The 21,559-nt window shown below is 46.7% G+C and overlaps 1 protein-coding gene across 3 annotated transcripts in view; it reads left to right on the top strand.

Moving 5' to 3' along the window:
• LOC110524793 (serine/threonine-protein kinase Nek7) overlaps positions 1 to 21,270 on the top strand; it is a 160,252-nt gene extending 138,982 nt beyond the window's left edge. For all 3 annotated transcript variants that reach the window (XM_036978762.1, XM_036978763.1, XM_036978764.1), the window contains 2 exons: positions 15,055 to 15,168; positions 20,251 to 21,270. In XM_036978762.1, coding sequence (XP_036834657.1) covers positions 15,055 to 15,168; positions 20,251 to 20,364 — 228 coding nt within the window. In that variant the 3' untranslated portion in view covers positions 20,365 to 21,270. The remainder of the gene's footprint in view (positions 1 to 15,054; positions 15,169 to 20,250) is intronic.
• Positions 21,271 to 21,559: the final 289 nt, after the last annotated feature.

Here is a 21,559-nt window from a genome sequence, read left to right as displayed (position 1 = left end):
CTGTGAAGCATTTATTCTTGTTTTGGCTTGATACTTCAAAAGTTTGGATTTGATCAGAAATCAAATTTTCTCTCGAATGTTGTGCTCAAATTTGTTTACATCCCTGTTAGTGAGCATTTCTCCTTTGCCACACCTAACTACAGTCAGGTCAAGATCCTGGTGAGGACGACAAGCACGCAGATTAGGTTTACGGAGATGGTTTCTGACAGTTTGTGCAGAAATGGTTTTGATTGTACAAACCTGCAGTTTCATCAGCTGTCCGGGTGGCTGGTCTCAAATGAACCTGTAGGTGAAGAAGCCGGATGTGGAGGTCCTGGGCTGGCGTGGTTACACGTGGTCTGTGGTTGTGAGGCCGGTTGGACATACTGCCAAATTTTCTAAAATGGTAGAGATGGTAGAGAAATTCACATTTAATTATCTGGCAACAGCTCTGGTGGACATTCCTGCTTGATATGCTGATTAAACAGCATTATCATTCCACAGGTGCACCTGGTGCTGGGGACAATAAAAGGCCACTCTAAAATGTGCAGTTTAGTCACACAACACAATGCCACAGATGTCTCAAGTTTTGAGGGAGTGTGCAATTGGCATGCTGACTGCAGGAATATCCACCAGAGCTGTTGCCAGCTGTTGTAGCTTTATACTCCTAAGTAGCTTTATTCCCCTCTTTAGCTTTAAACCCCCAAGTAGCTGTGTACCCCCAAGTAGCTGTGTACCCCCAGGTAGCTGTGTACCCCCAAGTAGCTGTGTACCCCCAAGTAGCTGTGTACCCCCAAGTAGCTGTGTACCCCCAAGTAGCTGTGTACCCCCAAGTAGCTTTCTACCCCCAAGTAGCTTTCTACCCCTGTGTAGCGTTAAACCCCTGTGTTGCGTCATACCCCATATGTAGCGTCATACCCCATATGTAGCATTATACCCGTGTGTAGCTTATTACTCCTGTGTAGCGTTATAACCCAATGTAGCGTTATAACCCTATGTAGCGTCAAACCCCATATGTAGCATTATACCCGTGTGTAGCTTATTACTCCTGTGTAGCGTTATAACCCCATGTAGTGTTATAACCCTATGTATTTTTTTATACTGCTTTACTTTATACCCCTATATAGCGTCATACCCCTAAATAGCTTAATACCCCATATAGTTTTTAACCCTAAATAACTTTATACCGCTATATAGCTTTATACCCCTATATAAAGCTTTGCATCACTATATTGTTTTACTGTAGACCCCTATGTAGCTTCATACCCCTATGTAGCTTCATACCGCTATGTAGCTTTATACCCCTATATAGCTTTTTACCCCAAAATAGCTGTATAGCCCTATATTGCTTTAGTGTATACTCCTATATAGCTTCAAACCCATTTGGAGCTTTATACTCCTAAATAGCTTTATTCCCCTATATAGCTTTATAACATAGCTTTATAACCATGTATAGCTTTATAACCGTATATAGCTTAATGCCCCTGGATGTTTGACCTTATAATTAAAGATGAGGACATGCGTCCTTAAAGGCATCTGTATACTGTAGCTCTGCTGCGAAAACGCTTACATTTTTAGTTCATTTCACACTTTTAACATCTAATTAAAAATGTGTCACATAGTATGCCAGTGTTATCCACTGAGCATTACCTTGGTGCCTTCTCTTCCTACTGCTGGCCCTACTGTCATAGTTTAATGTGATAGCTTAGTGAATTAATTGGTGTGTATGTGCCTACACACACATTCTCTCTCTTAGGTCGGCATGAATTAATACAGCACATTATATCACATTAACAGACATAAAACAGCGTCTAACTTTGTTTTCCCTCATAATTTGTCATGCGCTAAGACTGAAGAAAGAAAGGGGAGGGCTGATTCTATCTGAAAGGCTGTTCTCAACAACAGGGGAGGAAGGGCTGATTCCATCTGAGAGGCTGTTCTCTACAACAGGGGAGGGAGGGCTGATTCTATCTGAAAGGCTGTTCTCTACAACAGGGGAGGAAGGGCTGATTCTATCTGAAAGGCTGTTCTATACAACAGGGGAGGAAGGGCTGATTCTATCTGAAAGGCTGTTCTATACAACAGGGGAGGGAGGGCTGATTCTATCTGAAAGGCTGTTCTCTACAACAGGGGAGGGAGGGCTGATTCTATCTGAAAGGCTGTTCTCTACAACAGGGGAGGGCTGATTCTATCTGAAAGGCTGTTCTCTACAACAGGGGAGGGGGGGCTGATTCTATCTGAAAGGCTGTTCTCTACAACAGGGAAGGGCTGATTCTATCTGAAAGGCTGTTCTCTACAACAGGGGAGGAAGGGCTGATTCTATCTGAAAGGCTGTTCTCTACAACAGGGGAGGGAGGGCTGATTCTATCTGAAAGGCTGTTCTCTACAACAGGGGAGGGAGGGCTGATTCTATCTGAAAGGCTGTTCTCTACAACAGGGGAGGGAGGGCTGATTCTATCTGAAAGGCTGTTCTCTACAACAGGGGAGGGAGGGCTGATTCTATCTGAAAGGCTGTTCTCTACAACAGGGGAGGGAGGGCTGATTCTATCTGAAAGGCTGTTCTCTACAACAGGGGAGGAAGGGCTGATTCTATCTGAAAAGCTGTTCTCTACAACAGGGAAGGGCTGATTCTATCTGAAAGGCTGTTCTCTACAACAGGGGAGGGGGGGCTGATTCTATCTGAAAGGCTGTTCTCTACAACAGGGAAGGGCTGATTCTATCTGAAAGGCTGTTCTCTACAACAGGGGAGGGAGGGCTGATTCTATCTGAAAGGCTGTTCTCTACAACAGGAGAGGGAGGGCTGATTCTATCTGAAAGGCTGTTCTCTACAACAGGAGAGGGAGGGCTGATTCTATCTGAAAGGCTGTTCTCTACAACAGGGGAGGAAGGGCTGATTCCACCTGAAAGGCTGTTCTATACAACAAGGGAGGGCTGATTCCATCTGAAAGGCTGTTCTCTACAACAGGAGAGGGAGGGCTGATTCTATCTGAAAGGCTGTTCTCTACAACAGGAGAGGGAGGGCTGATTCTATCTGAAAGGCTGTTCTCTACAACAGGGGAGGGAGGGCTGATTCTATCTGAAAGGCTGTTCTATACAACAGGGGAGGGAGGGCTGATTTATATCTGAAAGGCTGTTCTCTACAACAGGGGAGAAAGGGCTGATTCCATCTGAGAGGCTGTTCTCTACAACAGGAGAGGGAGGGCTGATTCTATCTGAAAGGCTGTTCTCTACAACAGGAGAGGGAGGGCTGATTCTATCTGAAAGGCTGTTCTCTACAACAGGAGAGGGAGGGCTGATTCTATCTGAAAGGCTGTTCTCTACAACAGGGGAGGAAGGGCTGATTCTATCTGAAAGGCTGTTCTCTACAACAGGGGAGGGCTGATTCTATCTGAAAGGCTGTTCTCAACAACAGGGGAGGGAGGGCTGATTCTATCTGAAAGGCTGTTCTCTACAACAGGGGAGGGCTGATTCTATCTGAAAGGCTGTTCTCAACAACAGGGGAGGAAGGGCTGATTCTATCTGAAAGGCTGTTCTCTACAACAGGGGAGGGAGGGCTGATTCTATCTGAAAGGCTGTTCTCTACAACAGGGGAGGGCTGATTCTATCTGAAAGGCTGTTCTCTACAACAGGGGAGGAAGGGCTGATTCTATCTGAAAGGCTGTTCTCTACAACAGGAGAGGGAGGGCTGATTCTATCTGAAAGGCTGTTCTCTACAACAGGGGAGGGAGGGCTGATTCTATCTGAAAGGCTGTTCTCTACAACAGGGGAGGAAGGGCTGATTCTATCTGAAAGGCTGTTCTCTACAACAGGGGAGGAAGGGCTGATTCTATCTGAAAGGCTGTTCTCTACAACAGGGGAGGGAGGGCTGATTCTATCTGAAAGGCTGTTCTCTACAACAGGGGAGGGAGGGCTGATTCTATCTGAAAGGCTGTTCTCTACAACAGGGGAGGGAGGGCTGATTCTATCTGAAAGGCTGTTCTCTACAACAGGGAAGGGCTGATTCTATCTGAAAGGCTGTTCTCTACAACAGGGGAGGGAGGGCTGATTCTATCTGAAAGGCTGTTCTCTACAACAGGGGAGGAAGGGCTGATTCTATCTGAAAGGCTGTTCTCTACAACAGGAGAGGGAGGGCTGATTCCATCTGAAAGGCTGTTCTCTACAACAGGGGAGGGAGGGCTGATTCTATCTGAAAGGCTGTTCTCTACAACAGGGGAGGAAGGGCTGATTCTATCTGAAAGGCTGTTCTCTACAACAGGGAAGGGCTGATTCTATCTGAAAGGCTGTTCTCTACAACAGGGGAGGAAGGGCTGATTCTATCTGAAAGGCTGTTCTCTACAACAGGGGAGGGAGGGCTGATTCTATCTGAAAGGCTGTTCTCTACAACAGGGGAGGAAGGGCTGATTCTATCTGAAAGGCTGTTCTCTACAACAGGGAAGGGCTGATTCTATCTGAAAGGCTGTTCTCTACAACAGGGGAGGAAGGGCTGATTCTATCTGAAAGGCTGTTCTCTACAACAGGGGAGGGAGGGCTGATTATATCTGAGAGGCTGTTCTCTACAACAGGGGAGGGAGGGCTGATTATATCTGAAAGGCTGTTCTCTACAACAGGGGAGGAAGGGCTGATTCTATCTGAAAGGCTGTTCTCTACAACAGGGGAGGGAGGGCTGATTCTATCTGAAAGGCTGTTCTATACAACAGGGGAGGAAGGGCTGATTCCATCTGAAAGGCTGTTCTATACAACAGGGGAGGAAGGGCTGATTCTATCTGAAAGGCTGTTCTCTACAACAGGGGAGGGAGGGCTGATTCTATCTGAAAGGCTGTTCTCTACAACAGGGGAGGGCTGATTCTATCTGAAAGGCTGTTCTCTACAACAGGGGAGGAAGGGCTGATTCTATCTGAAAGGCTGTTCTCTACAACAGGAGAGGGAGGGCTGATTCTATCTGAAAGGCTGTTCTCTACAACAGGGGAGGGAGGGCTGATTCTATCTGAAAGGCTGTTCTCTACAACAGGGGAGGAAGGGCTGATTCTATCTGAAAGGCTGTTCTCTACAACAGGGGAGGAAGGGCTGATACTATCTGAAAGGCTGTTCTCTACAACAGGGGAGGGAGGGCTGATTCTATCTGAAAGGCTGTTCTCTACAACAGGGGAGGGAGGGCTGATTCTATCTGAAAGGCTGTTCTCTACAACAGGGGAGGGAGGGCTGATTCTATCTGAAAGGCTGTTCTCTACAACAGGGAAGGGCTGATTCTATCTGAAAGGCTGTTCTCTACAACAGGGGAGGGAGGGCTGATTCTATCTGAAAGGCTGTTCTCTACAACAGGGGAGGAAGGGCTGATTCTATCTGAAAGGCTGTTCTCTACAACAGGAGAGGGAGGGCTGATTCCATCTGAAAGGCTGTTCTCTACAACAGGGGAGGGAGGGCTGATTCTATCTGAAAGGCTGTTCTCTACAACAGGGGAGGAAGGGCTGATTCTATCTGAAAGGCTGTTCTCTACAACAGGGAAGGGCTGATTCTATCTGAAAGGCTGTTCTCTACAACAGGGGAGGAAGGGCTGATTCTATCTGAAAGGCTGTTCTCTACAACAGGGGAGGGAGGGCTGATTCTATCTGAAAGGCTGTTCTCTACAACAGGGGAGGAAGGGCTGATTCTATCTGAAAGGCTGTTCTCTACAACAGGGAAGGGCTGATTCTATCTGAAAGGCTGTTCTCTACAACAGGGGAGGAAGGGCTGATTCTATCTGAAAGGCTGTTCTCTACAACAGGGGAGCGAGGGCTGATTATATCTGAGAGGCTGTTCTCTACAACAGGGGAGGGAGGGCTGATTATATCTGAAAGGCTGTTCTCTACAACAGGGGAGGAAGGGCTGATTCTATCTGAAAGGCTGTTCTCTACAACAGGGGAGGGAGGGCTGATTCTATCTGAAAGGCTGTTCTATACAACAGGGGAGGAAGGGCTGATTCCATCTGAAAGGCTGTTCTATACAACAGGGGAGGAAGGGCTGATTCTATCTGAAAGGCTGTTCTATACAACAGGGGAGGAAGGGCTGATTCCATCTGAAAGGCTGTTCTATACAACAGGGGAGGAAGGGCTGATTCCATCTGAGAGGCTGTTCTCTACAACAGGGAAGGGCTGATTCTATCTGAAAGGCTGTTCTCTACAACAGGGGAGGGAGGGCTGATTCTATCTGAAAGGCTGTTCTCTACAACAGGGGAGGAAGGGCTGATTCTATCTGAAAGGCTGTTCTCTACAACAGGGAAGGGCTGATTCTATCTGAAAGGCTGTTCTCTACAACAGGGGAGGGAGGGCTGATTATATCTGAAAGGCTGTTCTCTACAACAGGGGAGGGAGGGCTGATTCTATCTGAAAGGCTGTTCTCTACAACAGGGGAGGGAGGGCTGATTCTATCTGAAAGGCTGTTCTCTACAACAGGGGAGGAAGGGCTGATTCTATCTGAAAGGCTGTTCTCTACAACAGGGGAGGGAGGGCTGATTCTATCTGAAAGGCTGTTCTCTACAACAGGGGAGGAAGGGCTGATTCTATCTGAAAGGCTGTTCTCTACAACAGGAGAGGGAGGGCTGATTCCATCTGAAAGGCTGTTCTCTACAACAGGGGAGGGAGGGCTGATTCTATCTGAAAGGCTGTTCTCTACAACAGGGGAGGAAGGGCTGATTCTATCTGAAAGGCTGTTCTCTACAACAGGGAAGGGCTGATTCTATCTGAAAGGCTGTTCTCTACAACAGGGGAGGGAGGGCTGATTCCACCTGAAAGGCTGTTCTATACAACAAGGGATGGCTGATTCTATACAACAAGGGAGGGCTGATTCCACCTGAAAGGCTGTTCTCTACAACGGGGGAGGGAGGGCTGATTCTATCTGAAAGGCTGTTCTCTACAACGGGGGAGGGCTGATTCCACCTGAAAGGCTGTTCTATACAACAAGGGAAGGCTGATTCTATACAACAGGGGAGGGCTGATTCTATCTGAAAGGCTGTTCTCTACAACAAGGGAGGGCTGATTCTATACAACAGGGGAGGGCTGATTCCACCTGAAAGGCTGTTCTATACAACAAGGGAAGGCTGATTCTATACAACAGGGGAGGGCTGATTCTATCTGAAAGGCTGTTCTCTACAACAGGGGAGGGAGGGCTGATTCTATCTGAAAGGCTGTTCTCTACAACAGGGGAGGAAGGGCTGATTCCATCTGAGAGGCTGTTCTCTACAACAGGGGAGGAAGGGCTGATTCTATCTGAAAGGCTGTTCTATACAACAGTTGAGGGAGGGCTGATTCTATCTGAAAGGCTGTTCTCTACAACAGGGAAGGGCTGATTCTATCTGAAAGGCTGTTCTCTACAACAGGGAAGGGCTGATTCTATCTGAAAGGCTGTTCTCTACAACAGGAGAGGGAGGGCTGATTCTATCTGAAAGGCTGTTCTCTACTACAGGGGAGGGCTGATTCCATCTGAAAGGCTGTTCTCTACAACAGGGGAGGAAGGGCTGATTCCATCTGAGAGGCTGTTCTCTACAACAGGGGAGGAAGGGCTGATTCTATCTGAAAGGCTGTTCTCTACAACAGGCGAGGGAGGGCTGATTCCATCTGAAAGGCTGTTCTATACAACAGGGGAGGAAGGGCTGATTCCATCTGAAAGGCTGTTCTATACAACAGGGGAGGAAGGGCTGATTCCATCTGAGAGGCTGTTCTCTACAACAGGGAAGGGCTGATTCTATCTGAAAGGCTGTTCTCTACAACAGGGGAGGGAGGGCTGATTCTATCTGAAAGGCTGTTCTCTACAACAGGGGAGGAAGGGCTGATTCTATCTGAAAGGCTGTTCTCTACAACAGGGAAGGGCTGATTCTATCTGAAAGGCTGTTCTCTACAACAGGGGAGGGAGGGCTGATTATATCTGAAAGGCTGTTCTCTACAACAGGGGAGGGAGGGCTGATTCTATCTGAAAGGCTGTTCTCTACAACAGGGGAGGGAGGGCTGATTCTATCTGAAAGGCTGTTCTCTACAACAGGGGAGGAAGGGCTGATTCTATCTGAAAGGCTGTTCTCTACAACAGGGGAGGGAGGGCTGATTCTATCTGAAAGGCTGTTCTCTACAACAGGGGAGGAAGGGCTGATTCTATCTGAAAGGCTGTTCTCTACAACAGGAGAGGGAGGGCTGATTCCATCTGAAAGGCTGTTCTCTACAACAGGGGAGGGAGGGCTGATTCTATCTGAAAGGCTGTTCTCTACAACAGGGGAGGAAGGGCTGATTCTATCTGAAAGGCTGTTCTCTACAACAGGGAAGGGCTGATTCTATCTGAAAGGCTGTTCTCTACAACAGGGGAGGGAGGGCTGATTCCACCTGAAAGGCTGTTCTATACAACAAGGGATGGCTGATTCTATACAACAAGGGAGGGCTGATTCCACCTGAAAGGCTGTTCTCTACAACGGGGGAGGGAGGGCTGATTCTATCTGAAAGGCTGTTCTCTACAACGGGGGAGGGCTGATTCCACCTGAAAGGCTGTTCTATACAACAAGGGAAGGCTGATTCTATACAACAGGGGAGGGCTGATTCTATCTGAAAGGCTGTTCTCTACAACAAGGGAGGGCTGATTCTATACAACAGGGGAGGGCTGATTCCACCTGAAAGGCTGTTCTATACAACAAGGGAAGGCTGATTCTATACAACAGGGGAGGGCTGATTCTATCTGAAAGGCTGTTCTCTACAACAGGGGAGGGAGGGCTGATTCTATCTGAAAGGCTGTTCTCTACAACAGGGGAGGAAGGGCTGATTCCATCTGAGAGGCTGTTCTCTACAACAGGGGAGGAAGGGCTGATTCTATCTGAAAGGCTGTTCTATACAACAGTTGAGGGAGGGCTGATTCTATCTGAAAGGCTGTTCTCTACAACAGGGAAGGGCTGATTCTATCTGAAAGGCTGTTCTCTACAACAGGGAAGGGCTGATTCTATCTGAAAGGCTGTTCTCTACAACAGGAGAGGGAGGGCTGATTCTATCTGAAAGGCTGTTCTCTACTACAGGGGAGGGCTGATTCCATCTGAAAGGCTGTTCTCTACAACAGGGGAGGAAGGGCTGATTCCATCTGAGAGGCTGTTCTCTACAACAGGGGAGGAAGGGCTGATTCTATCTGAAAGGCTGTTCTCTACAACAGGCGAGGGAGGGCTGATTCCATCTGAAAGGCTGTTCTCTACAACAGGGAAGGGAGGGCTGATTCCACCTGAAAGGCTGTTCTATACAACAAGGGAGGGCTGATTCCATCTGAAAGGCTGTTCTATACAACAAGGGAGGGCTGATTCTATCTGAAAGGCTGTTCTATACAACAGGTGAGGGCTGATTCTATACAACAAGGGAGGGCTGATTCCACCTGAAAGGCTGTTCTATACAACAAGGGAGGGCTGATTCTATACAACAAGGGAGGGAAGATTCAACCTGAAAGGCTGTTCTATACAACAAGGGAAGGCTGATTCTATACAACAGGGGAGGGCTGATTCTATCTGAAAGGCTGTTCTATACAACAAGGGAGGGAGAGCGAACGAGAGGGAGAGAGAGAGCAATACTCATTAGGCATCAAAGTCAAAGGAACTGCACAATATTAAAATACATGTTATAGATGGAAGGAAAGTAGTGTGTAAACCCACCAAAAAAACAATTAGGCAACAACAAATTCAATCCCTTTTAGACAACTTCCTGGATAAAATATTTCACTGTAATAGTGAAGGTGTAAACTTGGCAGTAGGAAACCTAAACACTATATTTGACCTTTCAGCTTCCCTACGAAATCTAAAAATGTCAATCAGACAACCTTAGAAAATTAACAACAATGACAAATAGTTTGATGAAAATGCAAAAACTTAAGAAATTGAGAAACAAATCCAACCAAAAACATAGAAATCAGAAATCAGCTCAATGTCATTGAAGATAGAATCTAACCACTTCTGGGGAAATTAGAACTATCTAAACAAACAACAACACGAAGAGTTATCTATCCAAAATGGAGATGTGTGGATAAACCAGTCTTCTTTGCTCTATAACAATGAACAAACATTTTTAGAATCAGCAATTATTTTACCTTTATTTAACTAGGCAAGTCAGTTAAGAACAAATCCTTATTTTCAATGACGGCCTAGGAACGGTGGTACAAATGACAGATTTGTACCTTGTCTGCTCGGGGGTTTGAACTTGCAACCTTCCGGTTACTAGTCCAATGCTCTAACAACTAGGCTACCCTGCCTCCCCAACAGACTACCAGAAGCCACTGGAATCTCCAATTACATTAAATGAACTACAGGACAAAATACAAACCTTCCAATCCAAAAAGGCCTGTGGTGTTGATGGTATCCTTCATGACATTATAAAATATACACACCACAAATTCCAATTGGCTATACTTAAACTCTTTAACATCATCCTCAGCTCTGGCATCTTCCCCAATATTTGGAACCAAGCACTGATAACCCCAATCCACAAAAGTGGAGACAAATTTGACCCCAATAACTAATGTGGAATATGCGTCAACAGCAACCTTGGGAAAATCCTCTGCATTATCATTAAATCAGTAGGGGAGTACAGTAGGGGACTGAGCACGCACCCCTGAGGGGCCCCCGTGTTGAGGATCAGTGTGGCAGATGTGTTGTTACCTACCCTTACCACCTGGGGGCGGCCCGTCAGGAAGTCCAGGATCCAGTTGCAGAGGAAGGTGTTTAGTCCCAGGATCCTTAGCTTATTGATGAGCTTTGAGGGCACTATGGTGTTGAACGCTGAGCTGTTGTCAATGAACAGCATTCTCAAATAGGTGTTCCATTTGTCCAGGTGGGAGAGGGCAGTGTGGAGTGCAATAGAGATTGCATCATCTGTGGATCTGTTGGGGCGGTATGCAAATTGGAATGGGTCTAGGGTTTCTGGGACAATGGTGTTGATTATGACCAGCCGTTCAAAACACTTCATGGCTACAGACGTGAGTGCTATGGGTTGGTAGTCATTTAGGCAGGTCATCTTAGTGTTCTCGGGCACGGACTATGTATTTTTGCAAATAACAGCTCTGCTGCACGATATCTAAGGAAGTCTCGAGTTTTGCTCACCTGAGGTAGAGTATCTCATGATATGCTGTAGACCACACTATCTACCTAGAGAGTTTTCATCTGTATTTTTTTGTAGCTGTCTACAGTCGTGGCCAAAATTTTTGAGAATGACACAAAGTTTGCTGCTTCAGTGTCTTTAGATATTTTGTCAGATGTTACAATAGAATACTGAAGTATAATTACAAGCATTTCATAAGTGTCCGCCCTGGCATGCAATCTGCCCTGGCATGCAATCCGCCCTGGCATGCAATCTGCCCTGGCATGCAATCTGCCCTGGCATGCAATCTGCCCTGGCATGCAATCCGCCCTGGCATGCTGTCAATTAACTTCTGGACCTGACTGATGGCAGCCCATTCTTGCATAATCAATGCTTGGAGTTTGTCAGAATGTGTGGGTTTTTGTGTGTCCACCCACCCCACAAGTTCTCAATGGGATGAAGGTCTGGGGAGTTTCCTGGCCATGAACCCAAAATATTGATGTTTGGTTCCCTGAGGCACTTGGAGCACCTTGCCATAAGGCAAAGTGATAACTATCATGCTGGAAAAGGCATTGTTCGTCACCAAACTATTCCTGGATGGTTGGGAGAAGTTGCTCTCATATATATGTTATGTTGGTACCATTCTTTATTCATGGCTGTGTTCTTAGGCAAAATCGTGAGTGAGCTCATTCCCTTGGCTGAGAAGCAACCCCACACATGAATGGTCTCAGGATGTTTTACTGTTGGCATGATTCAGGACTGATAGTAGCGCTCACCTTGTCTTCTCCGGACAAGCTTTTTTCCGGATGAAAGGGGATTCATCAGAGAAAATGACTTTACCCCAGTCCTCAGAAGTCCAATCCCTGTACCTTTTGAAGAATATCAGTCTGTCCCTGATGTTTTTCCTGGAGAGAAGTGGCTTCTTTGCTGCCCTTCTTGACACCAGGTCATCCTCCAAAAAGTATTCGCCTCACTGTGCGTGCAGATGTACTCACACCTGCCTGCTGCCATTCCTGAGTAAGCTCTGTACTGGTGGTGCCCCAATCCCGCAGCTGAATCAACTTTAGGAGACGGTCTTGGCACTTGCTGGACTTTCTTGGGCGCCCTAAAGCCTTCTTCACAACAATTGAACCGCTCTCCTTGAAGATCTTGATGATCCGATAAATGGTTGATCTAGGTGCAATCTTGTTTCCTTGCAGGTAATCATGTTTGACAGAGGAAGAACAATGATTCCAAGTACCACCCTCCTTTTGAAGCTTCCAGTCTGTTATTTGAACTCATTCAGCATGACAGAGTGATCTCCAGCCTTGTCCTCATCAACACTCACACCTGTTTTAATGAGAGAATCACTGGCATGATGTCAGCTGGTCCTTTTGTGGCAGGGCTGAAATGCAATGGAAATGTTTTTTGGGGATTCAGTTCATTTGCATGGCAAAGAGGGACTTTGCAATGAATTGCAATTCATCTGATCACTCTTCATAACATTCTGGAGTATATGCAAATTGCCATCATACAAACTGTGGCAGCAGACTTTGTGAAAATGTATATCTGTGTAATTTTCAAAACTTGTGGCCACGACTATAGACCTAACATACGTCCTCCTTAACATGGCCAGGGCCTCATGCTAACTCAGACTGAACTGTAGAGAAGAACACAGACACTGCACAGCGACCGTGCTAGATGGGCGAGGAGGAGGCAGACAACCAGCAAGAGAAAAAAGTGAGGTGTGTGTGTGCATGCCACCAGCAGTCCCTCAGACAGACAGCAGGCGTGCGTGTGCGGCAACAAACCCTGGAATACCAATGAGCCCACACACAGGTCCTAGAGGTCATAGAGTGAGTCAGTCATCTCGCCTATCGCCATGACGCCCAGCCTGCAGTGAGTCTGAGAGAGTGGGGGGGGCCCTGTGTGTGTGCAGGGCCGGCAGCTGTCAGGGGCCAGTAGTAACAGACCCTAATGAACCAGATGAATAGTGCAAAAACTCCCAAATACAGTTGACATTTTTCTTCTGTCAAAAGCAGAAGATGCATGAAAATACAATGGTACAACCCTTTACTGGCCACAGCTGCTGTCTGCCTACCCCTACCATCTCTCTCTCTCTCTCTCTCTCCCTCCTGGTCTCTCTTTCTCTCTCTCTCTTTCTCTCTCTCTCACTCCCTCCTGGTCTCTCTCTCTCTCTCTCTCTCTCCTGGTCTCTCTCTCTCTCTCTCCTGGTCTCTCTCTCCCTCTCTCTCTTTCTCTCTCTCTCTCTTTCTCTCTCTCTCTCTTTCATTCTCTCACACTGTCTCTCTTTCTCTCTCTCTCTCTGTCTCTGTCTCTCTTTCTCTCTCTCTCTCCTGGTCTCTGTCTCTGTCTCTCACTCCCTCCTGGTCTCTCTCTCTCACTCCCTCCTGGCCTCACTTACTCCCTCCCTTCCTCCCCCTCTCTCTCCAAGGAATACATGCCAGAACCCTACCTCTCCCCCTGCCACACACACACAGTGTGCTACAATAGTGTGTGTAAGTGAGGATGCAGTGGGGGGGATGTCGAGGGGAGATATTCTAGCACCATCATCCTAACTTCTTATTGGCTGACGTGACAGAGCCTGTCATAACCATGTCCAACACCCCCTGTTAGATGGAGGGATGGAGAGAGGGGTTGAATAACTGCTTCGATGGAAGCAATGTGTCTCCTTTCCTATCCTCCCCTCGTTGCTAGGCAACCCCTCGGTTGCTTGATTAAGCGCTGGTAAATGATAAAGATGGTGTGAGGAAGAGAGAGAGAAAAGGGGAGAGATAATGGAACATCTGGAAGAAAAGTGACACCAGTCTCGATGGCTGCTTCAGCTAATGTCTGCCTCTCACTCCTCTACCTACTCTCCCCTTCCTCCCACCTTTCTCCACTCTCCCTATATCATCCTTTACCCACTCTCCCTCCTTCCCTTCTCCTCCACTCTTCCTCTTCTCTGTGGCTACGCTCGCCTGCCTGCCTTTTTCAGAGAAGGGGCCTCTCTGTTCCACCTAACTGAGATATCCCCCCTTCTCTCTCTCCTCCCTCCTTTCTCCTCTTAGTTTTAATAGAGAAACGGAGCAGGAGAAAACCAGTCAACTGGAGGGAAACAAACAACCAAAAATAAACTTCCTGGGATTACATTTTTTGGTTCAGTTGATTTGAAATCCAACCATTCTCTATCTCACACATACACAGACTTCAGTCCAGTGGTCACACACACACTGAGTGTACAAAACATTAGGAACACCTTCCTAGTATTGAGTTGCACCCCCTTTTCCCCTCAGAACAGCCTCAATTCATCAGGAATGCACTCTACAATGTGTAAAAAGGGTTCCACAGGGATGCTGGCCCATGTTGACTCCAATGCTTCCCACAGTTGTGTCAAGTTGGCAGGATGTCCTTTGGGTGGTGGACCGTTCTTGATACACATGGGAAACTGTTGAGCATGAAAACCCAACAACGTTGCAGTTCTTGACACTCAAACCAGTGCGCCTGGTATCTACTACCATACCCTGTTCAAAGGCACTTACATCTTTTGTCTTGCCCATTCACCCTCTGAATGGCACACATACACAATCCATGTCTCAATTGTCTCAAGGCTTAAATATCATTCTTTAACCTGTCTCCTCCCCTTCATCTACACTGATTGTAGTGTAGATCCCTTATTGACATCAATAAGGAATAATACATTTCACCTGGATTTACGAGGTCAGTATGCCATGGAAAGTGCAGGTGTTCCTATTTTTTTGTACACTGTGTACATCGAGAAGGCCACATTCAGATGAAGTGTTTTCTTTGTCTTCCAGAGAGTTTTGTGTATTTGTGTATTTTTTTCATTAAATATTTTTCATATAACCTTTATTTAACTAGGCAATTCAGTTAAGAACAAATTAATATTTACAATGACGGCCTACCCCGGCCAAACCCGGACGACACTGGGTCAATTGTGCGCTGCCCTATAGGACTCCAAATCACGGCCAGATGTGATACAGCCTGGATCCTTAAGTAAATGTCTCTCTTCTTCCCTCAGATGGCAGCTCTCCAGAGCCCGTTCTACGGTGATAAGATGAACCTGTACTCGCTTTGTAAGAAGATAGAGCAGTGTGACTACCCTCCACTTCCATCTGACCACTACTCTGAAGAGGTACTTCTCCAACTCTCACTTTACACTCTTTCACCTTCTCTCCATCTCTCACCCCCAAATCTCACTCGTTGACCCTGGAATCAGTAGTATAGCCCACTACATACATTAAAATACATATGCAGGCCTCATCCCAAACCAATGGGAAAGGATGGAACATTACTATAGGTTAGCCAAAACTGCAACTTGTAAGTGATCATATTCTATTAAAAGCTTCTAGGTAAGAACTGACATCTGAATGGCGTATTTAGTGTCATATATCCTTCAGTTGTAGTTGTGCAAGTGTTTTCAAATCCAATTGTATTTGTCACATGCGCCAAATACAACAGGTGTTTGTGAAATGTTTACATACCTTAACCAAAAATGCAGTTCAAGGAATAGTGGACCAGTTGGTCCAAGAAAAGATTTACTAAATAAACTAAAATAAAGTAAACACTAACACAAAATAACAAAAACGGGGAACCAGTAGCAAGTCGATGTGCGGTGGTACAGGTTAGTCAAGGATATTTGTACATGTTGGTAAAGTGGCTATGCATAGATAATAACAGTGAGTTGAATCAGTGTAAAAACAATGGGGGGGGGGGGTCAATGTAAATAGTCCGGCTGGCCATTTGATTAATTGTTCAGCAGTCTTATGGCTTGGGGGTAGAAGCTGTTAAGGAGGCTTTTGGTCCTAGACTTGGCGCTCAGGTACTGCTTGCCGTGCGGGAGCAGAGAAAACAGTCTATGACTGAGTCTTTGACCACTTTTTGGGCCTTCCTCTGACATCACCTAGTATATAGGTCCTGGATGGCATGAAGCTTGGCACCAGTGATGTACTGGGCAGTACCCACTACCCTCTGTGAAGCCTTATGTTTGGATGCTGAGCAGTTGCCATACCAGGCGGTGATGCAACCAGTGATGCTCTCAATGATGCAGCTGTAGAACCTTTTGAGCATCTGGGGACCAATGCCAAATCATTTCAGTCTCCTGAGGGGGAATAGACTTTGTCGTGCCGTCTTCACGACTGTCTTGGTGTGTTTAGACTATGGTAGTTTGTTGGTGATGTGGACACCACGGAACTTGAAGCTCTCAACCCGCTCCACTACAGCCCCGCCGATATGAATGGGGGTTTGTTCGGCCTTCCTTTGCTTGTAGTCCACTATCATCTCCTTTGTCTTGCTCACATTGAGGAAGAGGTTGTTGTCCTGGCACCACACTGCCACGTTTCTGACCTCCTGCCTATAGTGTGTTTGTCTCATCGTTGTCGGTGATCAGACCTACCACAGTTGTGTCGTCAGCAAACTTAATGATGGCGTTGGAGTCGTGCTTGGCCATGCAGTCATGGGTGAACAGTGAGTACATGAAGGGACTGAGCACACACCCCTGAGGGGCCCCCGTGTTGAGGATCAGCGTGGCAGATGTGGGGTGGCCCGTCAGGAAGTCCAGGATCCAGTTGCAGAGGGAGGTGTTTAGTCCAAGGGTCCTTAGCTTAGTGGTAAGCTTTGAGGGCACTATGTTGCTGAGCGCTGAGCTGTAGTCAATGAACAGCATTTTCACGTAGGTGTTCCTTTTGTCCAGGTGGGAAAGGGCAGTGTGGAATGAGATTGCGTCATCTGTGGATCTGTTGGGGTGGTATGTGAATTGGAGTGGGTCTAGGGTATCCGGGAGAATGCTGTTGATGTGATCCATGACCAGCCTTTTCAAAGCACTTCATGGCTACCGACGTGAGTGCAACAGGGCGGTAATCATTTAGGCAGGTTACCTTCGCTTTCTTGGGCAAAGGGACTATGGTGGTCTGCTTGAAATGTGTAGGTATTACAGACTCAGTCAAGGAGAGGTTGAAAATGTCAGTGAAGACACCCACCAGTTGGTCCGCGCATGCTCTGAGTAAACGTTCTGGTAATCCGTATGGCCTCAAGGCCTTGTGAATGTTGACCTGTTTAAAGGTCTTGCTCTCATCGGCCCCATGGAGAGCATGATCACACCGTTGTCCAAAACAGCTGGTGCTCTCAAGAATGCTTCAGTTTTGCTTGCCTTGAAGCGAGCATAAAAGGCATTTAGCCCAACTTGTAGGCTTGTGACAATGGGCAGCTCGTGGCTGAGTTTCCCTTTGTAGTCTGTAATAGTTTGCAAGCCCTGCCACGTCCAATGAGCATCAGAGCCGGTGTAGTAGGATGCAATCTTAGTCCTGTATTGAGGCTTTGCCTGTTGATGGTTAATCTGAGGGCATAGCGGGATTTCTTATTGTGTCCAGATTAGTGTCCCTCTCCTTAAAAGCATCAGCTCTAGCCTTTAGCTCGGTGCGGATGTTGTAATCCATGGCTTCTGGTTGGGATATGTACGTACGGTCACTGTGGGAATGATGTCATCGATGCACCTATTGATGAAGCCGGTGACTGATGTGGTGTATTCCTCAATGCCATTGGGGGAATCCCGGAACATATTACAGTCTGTGCAAAACAGTCCTGTAGAATTTGCAACATCGGACCACTTCGTATTGAGTGAGTCACTGGTACTTCCTGTTTTTAGTTTTCGCTTGCAAGCAGGAATCAGGAGGATATAATTATGGTCAGATTTTCCAAATGGAGGGTGAGGGAGAGCTTTTGTGTGCGTCTCTGTGTGTTTATTTTTTATTTTACCTTTATTTAACTAGGTAAAAGGCAAGTCAGTTAAGAACAAATTCTTATTTTCAATGACGGCCTAGGAACAGTGGGTTAACTGCCTGTTCAGGGGCAGAACGACAGATTTGTACCTTGTCAGCTCAGGGGTTTGAACTTGCAACCTTCCAGTTACTAGTCCAACGCTCTAACCACTAGGCTACCCTGCCGCCCCGTGTGTGGAGTAAAGGTGGTCTAGAGTTTTTTTCACCCTCTGGTTGCACATGTGACATGCTGGTAGAAATGAGGTAAAACGGATTTAAGTTTGCCTGCATTAAAGTCCCCGGCCACTAGGAGCGCCACTTCTGGATGAGCATTTTCTTGTTCGCTTATGTCCTTATACAGCTGAGTGCGGTCGTTGTGCCAGCATCGGTTTGTGGTGGTAAATAGACAGCTACGAAAAATATAAATGGAAACTCTCTTGGTAGATAGTGTGGTCTACAGTTTATCATGACGTAATCTACCTCAGGGGAGCAATACCTAGAGACTACCTTAATATTAGACATCGCGCAGCTGCAGTGATTGACCAATAGACACACACCACCACCCCTCATCTTATTGGCCGTAGCTGTACTGTCCTGCCTATGCATGGAAAACACAGCCAACTGTATATTATCTGTGTTGTCATTCAGCCACGACTCGGTTAAACATACGATATTACAGTTTTAATGTCCCATTGGTAGGATAGTCTTGAACGGAGCTCATCCAGTTTATTCTCCAGTGATTGCCAGTTTATTCTCAAGTTGGCCAATACAACAGATGGTAGAGGCGGTCGCCGCCAAATTCTCACAAGGCTCCCTGATCTCCGCCCCCTGTCTTTTCTTCCCTCGAATGACAGGGATTTGCGCCTGGTCTCAGAGAAACAGTATATCCTTCGCGTCGGACTCATTAAATAGAAACTATTCATCCATTTCGAGGTGAGTAATCGGTGTTCTGATACAGGGAAGCTCTTTTCGGTCATAGGAGATGGTAGCAGCAACATTATGTACAAAATTACAACAATTTTGAAAAACACGTAAAATAGCACAATTGTTTAGGGGCCTGTAAAATGGCAGCCATCCATTCCAGCGCCGTCTCTGGGCTGTGCACAGACATTGCATAAAATGTCATGTAGAACTATCTATCTGTGGTTATAGATGGCCAACCTACAGACTGCTGCTGATTGCTTGTTGTGTGTGTGTGTGCGCTACCCATGATTCCCCACCACCCAGCCACCATATCACCCTCTATCACCCCATTCAGGAAAGAGAGAGATGGGAAGGGAGAGAGAGGGAGGTGGAGGGATGAGGGTGCCTGGAGCGCCTGTCTGGATGTAAACAAAGCTCCTGAAGCATCGGCAGAAAACTGTCAGCTGCTCATCTTTGTTCTGTCATTTACTGTCTCCTCCGTTCGCTCCCCCCTTTCTCCCCCTTCCACCTGACTCCATCCCTCTACCCCCCCTTATCTCGCCGCTGCGAAGAGGAACATAAATATTTTACATATTTTACATATCTCTTCATCACTCATCCTCCTCTCTCCATTCTATGGGACTAATTCTCAGACTGTCTGCATTTGTATCACACACACACACACCCTGACATACACACACACACACACACACACACACCCTGACACACACCCACACCCTGACATACACACACATATACACACACACACACACACACACACACACACACACACACACACACACTGACACACACACACACAGACACACACACACAAACACACAGACACACACACACACACACACACACACATACCCTGACACACACACACCCTGACACACACACACACACCGTACGCTGCATGTCGAGGACTTGCCGAGCCCAGCACCACATAACAGCGGTCAGGAAGTCGGCAGGCGGTTACCATAGCGACCTCGCACATGCGCTTTCTTTTCTTTCTTTCATTTTTATTCCTTTTTTTAATGATGGTGGTCACTGTTCCACCTCTCAGCCCCTCTATCCGCTCCAGTAAGCCGCTCCCCTCCGGGGTGGGTGGGTGTGTCTGTGTGTGTGTGTGTGTCTGTGTGTCTGTGTGTCTGTCTGTCTGTCTGTCTGTCTGTCTGTCTGATTTTAGCGATGTGTGTGTGTGTGTCTCAGGTTGACTGAAAGTAGATTCACAAGGCCGTGGGGTAATTAACACACTATTACCCCCCCACCCCCCGCTGTATTTAGTTACAGCACCTGTAGCCTGCTAGCTGCTATCGGAAAAGGAGGAGGGTGACAATGAGAGATTTAAGAATGTGTTTCTGTCATTAGATTTATTCATTTGTCTGGAATGTTCTTTTAACACCACAGACAGACAGCTCTTTGTATGCTTTGTCTCACGATACGGTCTAATAGCTGATATCTCTGTCTCTCTGTCTCTCTCTCTCTGTCTCTCTTTGTCTCCCTCTCTCTCTCTCTCTCTCTCTCTCTCTGTCTCTCTGTCTCTCTCCATCCAGCTGAGAAAGGTGGTAGATATGTGTATTAACCCCGACCCAGAGAAGAGGGCTGACATCATATACGTGTATGATATTGCCAAACACATGCAACGCCAGACGCAGCTGGGCAGCTAAGTCTTCACCGGAGACACACTACGACCTGCACTCCTCTCCTCTCCTCTCCTCCTCTCCTCTCCTCTCCTCTCTTCCCTCACCTCCACAGAAGGACAGGCAGACATCGATGTTGTCTTTCACACAATCATGTATTCCGAAGTTCAGTTGTTCCGAGGTCTCTGTATTGTTAAGGTTGTTTTTGTTTAGGAGAAGGGAGTGCTGTCTGTATGTCCCAGATATGTCCTGTATCTATTCCCATTGAGCTTAAAGATGGCTGCAGCTAAGAATGTTCTGATGGTGCCCCCTGCCCTGCCCTGCCTGGCCCTGCCTTAGACCGCTGCGTCACTCGGGAGGCCCGGTCCTGACGTAGTTAAATAGAAATAGCAGCATATGTACTGTCTCCATATGTACTGTCTCCATATGTACTGTCTCCATATGTACTGTCTCCATATGTACCGTCTCCATATCTACACAGCCTGTATCACAGAGGAATCTGCCATATGAATGTTTAGTGTTGTACTGTTAGTTATTTTAGTAACAGAACATCCTGTTAGATGTAGTTTATCTGGAGAGCTATAGTATCGAGATCCAATCAAAAATACAGACGGAAAGAAGAAGAAGAAGAAGAAGAAGAAATCGAGTGTTTAGATGGTTAAATGTTGCACTTTGTACCCCGGTACTGACAGGGTGGTGAGGTAATGTGGTGAGGTAATGTGGTGAGGTAATGTGGTGAGGTAATGTGGTGATGAATGTGTCTAGGAGGGGGGTGGCTTTTACCCCAAAGAGCAAAGAGAGAACTAGTGAAGAGGTAGGTAGAGGTAGAGAGATGCTGCAAGTTAACACCGAGGTTATACATTTATGTACTTGGTTGAATGTAATGATGATGTTATAATTTCAAATATAAAAGCTTTATTTCCATTTTTTAAATGTATTATCATTTTATTTTGTTAATTTAGCAGACACTCTTATCCAGAGTAACTTTCAGGTGCAATTAGGGTTAAAGTGCTTTGCTCAAGGGCACATAGACAGATGTCGGTTTGGGGGCTGGCTTAACTCTCTTAACCGCTAGGCTACCTGGCGCCCCTTTCTCTGGTTAGGGCCGTCCATAACGAGAAACCAAATGCCACCTGAAGTACCTGGTGATAGTTATTAGTTCTAACACTTTGAACCACCAACCCAAAGATCAGTTCTCTATTTTATATTTTAGTTGTGAAAA

The sequence above is a fragment of the Oncorhynchus mykiss genome, chromosome 5 (assembly GCF_013265735.2).
Source record: "Oncorhynchus mykiss isolate Arlee chromosome 5, USDA_OmykA_1.1, whole genome shotgun sequence".
NCBI lineage: Eukaryota > Metazoa > Chordata > Actinopteri > Salmoniformes > Salmonidae > Oncorhynchus > Oncorhynchus mykiss.
This window is presented reverse-complemented; position numbering and strand designations above follow the sequence as displayed.